Source organism: Triplophysa dalaica, chromosome 18, assembly GCF_015846415.1.
Source record: "Triplophysa dalaica isolate WHDGS20190420 chromosome 18, ASM1584641v1, whole genome shotgun sequence".
Taxonomy (NCBI): domain Eukaryota; kingdom Metazoa; phylum Chordata; class Actinopteri; order Cypriniformes; family Nemacheilidae; genus Triplophysa; species Triplophysa dalaica.
In genome coordinates, this window is record NC_079559.1 from 11549485 (window position 1) to 11560669 (window position 11185).

The window sequence follows — 11185 nt, forward strand, 5'->3', positions numbered from 1 at the left end:
GCAAAAAACGCAACGTAAGAGGGATGCGGCCACACCCCCTCGTCTTATCTCACTACGCCCCCGAGACCCGTGGGCGAAAAACAATATTAAAGGAGTTTGATGCAACCCTTCACACCAGCCAATATGAAATGGAGACCACATGATCCCTCAAAATGATAAAACTGTTCGCGCCTTAAGAACTCCCGTGTTGTCAGCCGCTTCGGGATTTTAACTATGGATGAAGACGGTAAGATGAATGCGCACACTTTTTAAGATGTCATACACATACACTAGCGTAACAAAACTTATGTCTTTCAAATATTTATTAATTAGTTTAAAGACCGATGAGGTTGTAGTGTTGCGTCTTATCGAGGAAGACATTAGGTCATTTTTACGCGGTGAGAGATGCGCGATAGTGCGGGGGTCGTGCCGCAGCAATAAATGAGAACGAAGTGTGCTTGTGTGTGTGATGCTGCGATGTGAAAAGATTTCAGTTTGTACATCACTTTCGCAACACTATACAACCACGGCGTTTAATGGGACTACGGTAGATATTTTAACGATCTAAAGAGGATTTTGGCCACTATACCTGATAACGTATGGCGACCTTGTAAACCAGTAGGACCTTGTGGTTTTATAGGTATCCAGGCGACAGGGCATGTGGTATGTTGCTGTCCGGGGAGAGCTTCGTGGGGTGTAGTTTGGTTTCAAGTTTTAATGTCAATGTAAGTTACTTTGTATGCTTAACAGTAGCAATATGTTTCTTGGAATAAGACGAAATCAGGATCTCAAAACTGTGCAAAGAGTGAAGGATGGGTAAATCCATATATTTTTTTCTAGGTGATAATTTGTTTTATCAAGACGCGAATGCGTAGACCATACCAGCAAGAGAGTAGACTATATGGTCTGCAGTAAGGCTTTAGTACAGCACAAGCATTCTGCACCTGTTGTTTAGTGGGGAAATGGCTTGGAAAAAATAAAAACAATTTATTGTGGCTTGTCTTTTTATAACATGAAATGTTAGAAATGTTTATAGCATTGTTAAGTTTTGTTCGTCATAAATAATGTCAGACCACAATAGGACATACTAATATATAAGCTTATTGTAATACTGGGGTCAATTATCTGCATCCAAACTTCTAAATGATGCTCTTGATATAGGCTGGGCATATCAAGAAAACATATTGGTTTTTCATTTAGTTTTCAATTGTTTCAAATGCATGAGCGCCTTAAAACGGACGTACTGGGGACAACGACCCCCCGAGGGCTTAGCAAATTGAACTGTTGTTCTTATTGATTTAACTTTATAAGAGTGTAATTTTTAGTAATGTCTTGCTCGACTATTATGGTATAAATCCATTACCCTTAGTACAATGTAAATGAGGGTTTATCTGACCGAGAAGAGTGACTCTCAAACTGTGATATGCACAGCCATAATGCCTGAAAATCTGATGCTTAAAACTATATAAATATGAATTTGTCTTTCCATGTTTTATATATAATTTCTCATTTAATTACAAATTGAATGTATCTTTATGCATATAATCTTTAACCCAAGGATGCAAATAAGTGAATAAAGGATATCATTATATGATCATATATGTGGTCTGAAATTTCGCACTTAGTTTTATCCATGGTCTTATAAATTGGCTTAAGGAAAGATTTGATTTATAGGTGCACACACAGTTATTGGGTCTCCCAGTTCCATTACCCAAATCCTCTGTTGGACCGGAAAAGAAATGTCATCTCCAATAAATCTGTTTAACTCTATAAAATCATCCAGCTGGGCTACTTTCACTGAGACGAATCTTTCCCAACATCCATTGTGTCTAAATATAGCCTCTTTACCTCATATCGAGCCAAAAAAAGTGTGAACTCATTTGAGGAATGGCTTGTTTATTTAAGGAGATAAACCTCATGCGAGATTAACTGCTGCTGCATATGATCTCTCAGAGTCACACTAAAACTGAGAGAAATCGTCTTTAATTGTGTAACTCATCTAATTATAAACGATTCAAAGATAAATTTACTCCAGATATGTTTTTTCCTGAGTGTTCAAGACCGAATGATGAGAGAAATGTAGTCTTGGACAGGTGGTGATTGACGGTGTGTGAGCAGTCGGCCTCAGTCGCAGGTACTAGCGCAAATGCTAGGTGTAAAGACGCCTACTGTTTAGCCACCTTGCGTAATGAAGAACACCTTGCCTAGTATGGACATTACAAAGGTGTAAGGTTTGAATTTTAAATTCAAATGACTCAACTCTTTTATTAAAAGGAAGACACTTTTCTCTTTCAGTGATTCGGTGAGTGTAAAGTAATATTGTACACAGCAGTAAGAAGTCAGATAAAAGTGACATTTGATCTAAGCATACATGCTGTAATCTCTATATTTAATTTGTATGAACACCAAGCAGCAACAGCTTTTATATCTTAAAGTGCTGCATTACGCTCTCTTTTTGTGACCTATGTTGGGAGAAAAGATGGAAAGAGAGGGATGCTGGGTAAATATTGCCTCACCGAAAGGTCAACCACTGTATACACTTAGTCAGCTAGAAACAAAACCATTAAAAACGGCAGCCGAAGGGAACCTGATTTGTAAGCATCTGCGATGAGCGACAGCGTTTGAATAAATAGATTTTAAAATGTGCAATTCAGCTCTCTTAAACAGCTGTTAAATGGAGAGGTCCAGACGGCATTCAAGAATTGAAACAATCTAGCAACAAGAAGTTATGGGGTATCAACCATACAAGGGGCATCAACTCTGCACAGTCACTCCTGGCTGCAGAGACACTAGAGCCGATGCTTCTAAAAAAGGGATAAAGTGCTTAGTGCTTGTACCCCAAAATTGCTCCCAGCAGAGATGTAATGCAATAAAGTAGTGAAAGTCATCCAATCCTGGCTACATCAATCACAGAACTGCACTAGATCTGATTTGTGATGGAGTTTTATTACCCTTCATTTCCAAGTTGTAATTTGTACCTGATATTTTTATGAGGAGATGCAACAGTCTACAGCTATTGTCTTAAAGGGATAGTTCAGCCAAAAACTCCTATTTGCCGTTTATTTACTCACCCTAAGGCCATCCGAGATGTAGGTGATATTTTCTTGAGTAGAACCATGAAGAAGATTGTTTGGTAAATCCGCAGCCCTCTTTGCTTCATATAATGGGAGTCTATGGGGTCCACCTGTCTAAGAGCACACAATTCCAAAAAGCGGCTCCTGGCGACATGTTGACGTTTCATGAAGTGACTGCTCGATATTTTCACAAATTTGAACATCATTTTTAATAATATTAGCCATACTGTACAGCCTCAACACTCCCTTTCTGCAGGTGGCGCTAAACGTACCATATGCTGGAATGCCATCCGCCACCAAATACTACAAGAAGAAGATTGCAATTGTGTGCAGAGGCTGTGCATTATGGCTAATATTATTAAAAATGACGTTCAGTTTTCTGAAAATATCAAACGATTCGCCTCAAGAAACGTCAACATGTCGCCAGGAGCCACTTTTTGGAATTATGTGCTTTAGGAACTCTTAGACAGGTGGACCCCATAGACTCCCATTATATGAAGCAGAGAGGGCTGCGGATTAACCAAACAATCTTCTTTAGGGTTCTACTCAAGAAAAAATGTCACTTATATCTCGGATGGCCTGACGGCGAATAAATACAGCAAATTTGAGTTTTGGCTGAACTATCCCTTTAAGCTGTTCTCTTTGAATTCAGCAACACACAGTAAAATGTGTTATGATTCCATAGTTTGTATTAAAGGTCTTTGCACACACAGTTCAAAATTTTCGTATGCATTTTTTTCATATTTGCCGTTAGTTTGTACAGTATCTCTGAATTGTTAAAAAAGGCCTCTCAAAATGCTTGCTACGGATGCAAGAAACGCAGAAAAACGAGCCCAGTCCGAATGTTTTTATGACGGACAAAAATGTTGGAGTTCGAGTGTAAATATGATTGACATAACATGAGGTCTTATTTTTTTTTACGTACGCAAATTTTGGACTCAATGTGCAATGGGCTTTACAATACAGATATACTGTATAGTGCCCTCGATTGCCTGTGCTTTGACTTTGGGCTACAATATAAGTAAAAATACAGTTTGGGACATTACGTTTACCATTTAGTAATTATGGGTACAGAAGGTTGTATACAAGAGATGATGTACAGTAATCCACAGAACAGAGTGAAGGTGTGTGTCTTCTCTGCAGGATGAACAGATGGTTTAAGGGTTGGCTGAAGAGAAATAGCCAGGAAGTGGGGCTCCGTAGCTCCCACTTGTAATTTAGAAATCACTGAAACACAGAACATTGAATGACCTTAAAATGATTCTAAATTTTGGCAAATTGCATGTGTGTGTTTATATTTATTGCTATGTATGTGTAGACGTAAACAACACTGGTCTAGCCATTAAGCAATATTTTAGCAATATATTAACCTTAATATAAATAATTTTATTAAAAATGATATGTTGTTCATATATTACGATAGAATAATACTTGCAAATTTCTGCTTTTCATATGTAGGCTGTTGAAAAATGTATATAATATACATTTTTTGTGATGCACCGAAATCAAAATTGTGAATCCGATACCGAAAATTTTGGGTGCACGAAGATTTCTTCTAAAAACGTTTTGAAATAGTTTTTATTTAATTGTATTAATTACACACACTTAAACCACACTGAAGGTAGAGGCGAGGGCCTCTATTTTAATTTTTATGGAGCATCACTATAAATTTGTATCTAATATATGGAAATGTATTTTTTAATATATTGCATAATATTTCCCAGTTTATTCCACATATTTTGTTTCGTAAGGGAGAACGTAAAAACCAACAAAACATTAAGCAGATTCAAAACGTTAAACAAACAATTCTAAGACCTGATAAAATATATTTGTTTAAAGTAATATTTCTGTACAAACAAAAACACTTATTGTTTACATCTTGCAAAATGGTCTATACAATACATATGAGCCTAGACCACAGTGTACTATGTAGGCTATAACTTAATCAAGTCAGTTGGTTAAATAACTAGTCATGCTTAAAAGTAGTTTAGGCTATATAACACAAACTGAAATGACCCACAATTTCTTTTTTATAAAATGCAAACAGGATCTAAAAAGGATAAAGGAAGTTATACCCAAGAGGGGGAGCTGTGAAAAATCAGAGCAGCCATAATAGTGCATGTGTACTGAGCATCACCTGTATCCCTTACATGGCTGGTATCATCAGCACTAAAACACTTCTTAATTTAGCAATGCATGCAGCACGTTTGTAGCTCATATCTGACATTTCCTGGTTTATATGCTCCCTTTTTAGTCTCTTTTCTACTCTGTTCATTTTATTTCCCCAAAGAGCAGAATGGCTCTATTATTAATGGGCAAGGCTGTTGCAGTGCAATGCAGTAAAACTGCATGTATGTTTTGAAAGAAAACATCTTCGTGTCCTTCGGATAAGATGACATTTGTAATAAAAAAGGAATTTTGATTTCTTGAATACATTTTATTGTGAAATACATACTGTTGTTATGGAGAAGAGTTAAGTAAAATAACTTATTTTGGGGATATGTCTAGATCAATGTTTCTGCATCTTTGAAATTAATTCAGATTTCTCTATTCAGTCAGTGTTTCCTTCTGTATACAGTATATGTTTCTTTTCTGAGAGTTCTACAAGCATGCATGACATGACATTTAGCTGGGGTAACCACATTCATAGACTGGATATCTGAACACTTATTAATCACTCAGAACTCTTATCATTTTAAAGGACTTTTGTACTGGTTATATTATGTAAGGGAAATGTCTACTATTGTAACAACATACTAGATGTAATTTTAGATGTACATTTCCATAGCAACCGATGTCTAGAGGACTTGTTTTTTAGGCGTTTTGTAAAATAATAGAGAAGCCACAGGAAATAAAGGCGAGAAAACTGGGGGTGTGATAACCTGAGAAATAACTTGAAACGAAATCAAAGTCAGGTCAGTACCAGGTCACATTGGCTATGGAGGACTTGTTGGTTTAGCTGAATTTGCCTCTCTGTTAAGGCATATATATACTGTAGATAGATAGATAATATGACATAAAGGTGGGTGTATTGCAAATTAAATTCACTGTTCTATTTAAGATAATATAAAAATTTTAGGCATATATTATTCATTTTAAACAAAGGCCCTAATGTGCAATTTGTTTTATATATTTTATTATTTTTAATGCAGATATTAAAACTGTTGGTATTGTGTATCTAATATGGCTGTTTTTAATTCTCTCTAGGAGACACCAACTGAGGGGATTTAAAAATCGGGGGTCCCTTTAAGATGACACGTACGGATCCCCCTGATATATTAACATCTACCTTGTATCAAGACATAAAGCTTGGCCCTACCTCTGGGCTCTCACAGTATTCTAGATCTTCTAAACAATGTGATTCTCAAATGGTTGGCCCACTTGATCAAAACTTTGAAACCATAAACAAAAGACATTGCCGTAGCTTTGACTTCATTGAATCATTGGATGACCCAAAGAACTTTTCCTCATCCATGGAGTATACCTACAGGTCTGACCAGCAAACAGTGAATAAGGATGCAGTCTGGAATGGCACTGGACAGCAGGGACACTTGCGTTTCTCCTCTCCAGATTTGTTTAACTCAAAACTCTCCCAGCACCAACTCGGCACAGATAAGAGCAACGAAGCAGCAAGGACTGGGGTTCATGGTAAGCCTCGGTCAAAAAGTGCTCCACGGGCTCGAGCCACCCTGACCCCAGTACCCATTACAGTCTCCCCACCAGCAACCATGAGGCGTCGATCTCCGGTTGACCCCCAGAGGAGACCAGAAGTACTGCCAATTCGACAAGACTCCCATTCAACAAGCAGGGCTTTGGTTAACGAAGTCCATCCTATCAAGCTACAACCCCATACTCCCCTGTATGTTTCTGATTGTTTTGAGGACAACAGACCGGATAAACAAGCTAACACTCCCCACGTCAGGTGCCGTGTCGATATTAAGCCAGATGCCTCAGTTCTCCAGCACACAACACGGAAGATGCCTAACCACAGAAGTAATGTTCCATGGCAGCTTCCATCTGCTCCAGGGATCAGGAGTCATACATCCACTTCCAGAACATCTACTCCTAGTGAGTGTTACAGCATGGACTACAGGCAAGCATGTCCATATCAAAACAGCATGTCTAGTATGAACATTAATTCTGGAGAGATCCCTTTAGGAAGGACTTCTCCCAGAGACCCAAGGGAGTACAGAACCCTGTCAAATCCGAATATTCCAACCAAGTTCTTCTATACCGATGATCCCTGCAGGTATCCAGTTCAGCCATCCAATAGAACATATTATCAAGACGACCAATACAGTATTAACAGCAGTGCCAGTCAAAATCCCTCCCTCAACAGTCAGTACGTACTTGACCCAAGGACTCGCTGGGTTCACACTTTGCCTGTGCGTTCATACTTTGCAGATCGCGAACCCATGGATGCTTTCTACGGTAGACCTTATTCAGTGAGCGAGCCAGGTCCATACTTCATATCTACCCCTCCCACTGAAACATACTATCAAGAAGATCCAAGAGCTTATCCATATCCCTCAGACGCTTCAAGGATGTTCTACACCCGGCCTTATCATTACCCATCAGAGTTACACATTCCTATGAGAGCGTATCAAACAGAAGGTCGACGACGCCCACGCTTGTCCCAGGTCTTTTCAGATGACTGGCATCGGTCAAGCATAGCTACATATTCCAGTCAGTACGCATCCTCGCAGGCAACCCCTCAGCGGGCACCATCGATAAGTCCATGGTATCCTAATGACTTTACCGAACCAAGCCGTTTAGGAGCAGATGTCAGGAATTACTCGAAATCCTCGGACAACATTCTCATTTCACACATTGAAAGAGAACAAGGCATTTCACGAGGCAGGAGTTATGAGAACCTTCTCAATCACGGGAGGCCAGGAGTTGCTCCTAATAACAATCAACAACCAGTTATCGTGAACCTTTCTAGTTCGCCTCGACGATATGCCGCTTTGTCCCTCTCTGAAAACTGTCTAGAGAAGTGTGCCAGTGAGAGACGAAACAGTTCGGGACGGCACTGGTTTGTAACCCCAGAGATTACAATTACCGACAATGACATCCGTGCAGCGAACAGCAGCAAGAGAGATGGAGGCCTCGGCAGCTGGAAAACTCAAAACGTGGGGCAATCTCCGACTACAAACACACACAACGTACAGAGACCTACAAACCCACCAGAACCAACAGAGAGGAATAACAATAATTACTCCCTGCAGCAAAGCCTGGAACAGCTTGACGAGTTGCTGGCTGACTTGGTCATTGATTATAAACCTCAAAATAGCAGACGACAGAGCAAGGACTTGATAGACCAGCTCAAGCATTTGATCAACGACGATGAGACATTAGAAGGGAAAAGAGAAATAGATCAAGAGGATTCAGGGGTTTTGAACACACAAACAAATTCTTCAAAGACCAGCCCAGACACGTTTAAAGACCCAGACAGTGGTTGCGAGGGATTTCTGAGGAGCGTTGAGGATGTCTCTTTGAATCACAATACTGATGAGGATGACACAATGGTGTGCTCCAACAGGAGATGCTTGCGTAAAGACACAACTTTCAATGCTTGCTTGTATTTCAAGTCGTGCCACAGCTGTTATACATACTATTGCTCCAGGAACTGCAGGCGTGGGGACTGGGACACACATAAAGAAAATTGTCTTTATGGCCGCACCAGCAGTGTTTGTAGGCATATATTAAAGCACTGTCGAGAGAACTCTTATGTTCACAAAGCCTTTTCACGCATTGCTCGTGTAGGGTATCTATCCCGAGGGAGAGGGGTCCTGTTCTTGGGTTTTCCAAACCCAGGATCTGCAGAAAACTTTCTTCAGGTTGGTCTTGAGAGCCTTACCATCTCCCCAACATATCTGTCTCTTCGAGAATTGGACAGTTTCAAAGACAACCTCGGGGAATACTGCAAAGAGCTGCAGAACGAAGGCAAAGAGTATGACCCCACTGAATGTTTCCTCCTGAATGTATCCATAGCTGTTGGAGACCTAGTGCCTAAACTTCCTTCACCCAAATTACAAACGCAGACAGTTCGCAAATACGCCAAGGTCTCATTAGCATCCTCGAGCCCAGATAAGAAAATCTTTAAGAAAGAATGTGAAATGGAGACGCTCATTCTCACGCCACCTCCCGGAACTTCTGACATCGACAAGGATGGCCAAGAGGGACGAAAAGCAAGAGAGATCTGTTTCATTAACATTCAAAGGGAACTTCGTACCAGAGGCGTCTTTCTTCGCCACGAGTTCCCACAAATATACAACCAGCTTTGCGAGTTTGTTGAAAGCAATTCACGATTCACTCCCACCACCATCTACCCCATTGACAAGAGAACAGGGAAGCAGTTCATGTGTATGATCATGGCAGCATCTGAACCAAGAACGCTTGACTGGGTTGGTGCACCTCATCTTTTAGATGACATTATATAATCCTATGCATCCAGTATTATCAAGCATTTGCTCTATAGAATAAAACTTAAATGACTAATGTTTTTAGATACGCATTTTAATAGTGAGGCTATATTTATGGTATTCGGTCACTTTCTGCCAATAAGTACTAGAAATAATACAAGTTGCTTATTGGATAACAAGCCGGACAGCACTAAATAGTAGATTCAAGCACATTTACTTTGTCTTAACATTTGTTTCTTGTTAACTATTACTGTATATTTCCAATATTTCTTCTGGTAGTATGTTGCAGAGAGGATATAAAATCTAGGAAGCCTTTGCAGAGCCTACATTTCTCTTGCAATATTGAAAGTCTTTGTCTTTAGCTGTTAAGAGAATGAAAGTGCACTTGCATGTTAAATGCATGCTTGCAAGGGAAATTTAATATTGCTTAACATTTTAAGAGGGATGGTTATTTATAAAATAAATTATACTGATAAACAGTGCAGCAGACAACATGTCAGGCCGGCTTTTTCATGGAGAAGGTAAAATAAATTGCTTGAACGATTCTTTGTATTGTACATGGCAACGGCTTTCTGTATTGTGTTCATTAAGTACTACAGTATATCTATTTAAATGGGTAAATCAGCTTAATATAAACAACTGTTAACTTTACATTACAGGAAAACCTGAATTATGCTCATTTTCAGTCTACATAAAATCTAACTTATTTTTTCATCTGAAATGATAGTGGTTTATTTGCCATATTCTTAAGTGGTCTTTTTCATAGTATTCCAAAGTTCATAAACTGGAACATTCTTCTTTGGAAAGATGACTGTTGTTAAGTATAAACATATACTGTATATAAATTAAGCTATTTGAATTTAAATAATTTGTAAGGATTGATTAAACTTAGAAACCTATATTTTGATGTAGAAAGAATACATTTGTAAAATGATTTAAGCAGTGGTGTAAAACACATTTGTATGCAAGATTGTGTTAGAAGTTGCACTTAAATAAACAAATGATGGAGAACATTCACAGACAGCCCACTTTGAAAATGTAATCAATAGCATGCACTGAACAAACTTTACAGCGACTAGATAGTCTGTATAGTGTTACCTTTATGTTACCATTGTTATGCCATTATTTATTTATTAACTTATTTATTTACATTGCTCACAAAATTGTGTTCTGTTGACAAGTGTGGCTTTATTTTCTGTACAATGGTCAATAAATGAAACACTCAAAGGTCTCTCTTGCCTCATGTCTTTAACTTAAAAAGATCTTTAAAGCTTTGCATGATTTTTTTTTGTGTGGGAAAACAACCCTTCTCATTTTTATTGATAGAGTTATGTGGTAAGATGTGTTCCTTGATAAACATCTTTTGTTGGTCTTGGCAAGAATCACAACAATCGCTTAGACGTTACACACATAAAACAGGACAATAATTGGTTGACAAAAAATTGTATTAAAGCCCTAACCCAGTCCTAGACCTAACATTAAGTTTAAACCCAGTCAAACGCTCTGATTTTTTGATAGCTATAATGTTAACCCAGGATCACGTAGTGGTAGGTGAAATCTCATTCACTGAATCAGATTGTTCTTACTGTTTGTTATCGACGTGAAGTTAACCGATGTGATTGTGGCGACACCTGCAGGTTACAATAACTTACTCCCACTGAATTAAGCCTTCACATTCATGACACATTTCGATATTGACGCACTTGT

General features: G+C 38.7%; 1 protein-coding gene across 1 annotated transcript; it reads left to right on the plus strand.

Moving 5' to 3' along the window:
• unm_hu7912 (un-named hu7912) lies at window positions 1-10709 on the plus strand. Its single transcript, XM_056730074.1, has 2 exons — window positions 1-226; window positions 6261-10709. Exon 2 carries the CDS (start codon window positions 6305-6307, stop codon window positions 9494-9496), a length of 3192 nt encoding a protein of 1063 aa, XP_056586052.1. The 5' UTR covers window positions 1-226; window positions 6261-6304; the 3' UTR covers window positions 9497-10709.
• The last annotated feature ends 476 nt before the right edge of the window (window positions 10710-11185 follow it).

What these genes read in the sequence shown, in the direction of transcription:
- unm_hu7912 (XM_056730074.1), top strand. Translation starts at nt 6,305, where the DNA reads ATGACACGTACGGATCCCCCTGATATATTAACATCTACCTTGTATCAA.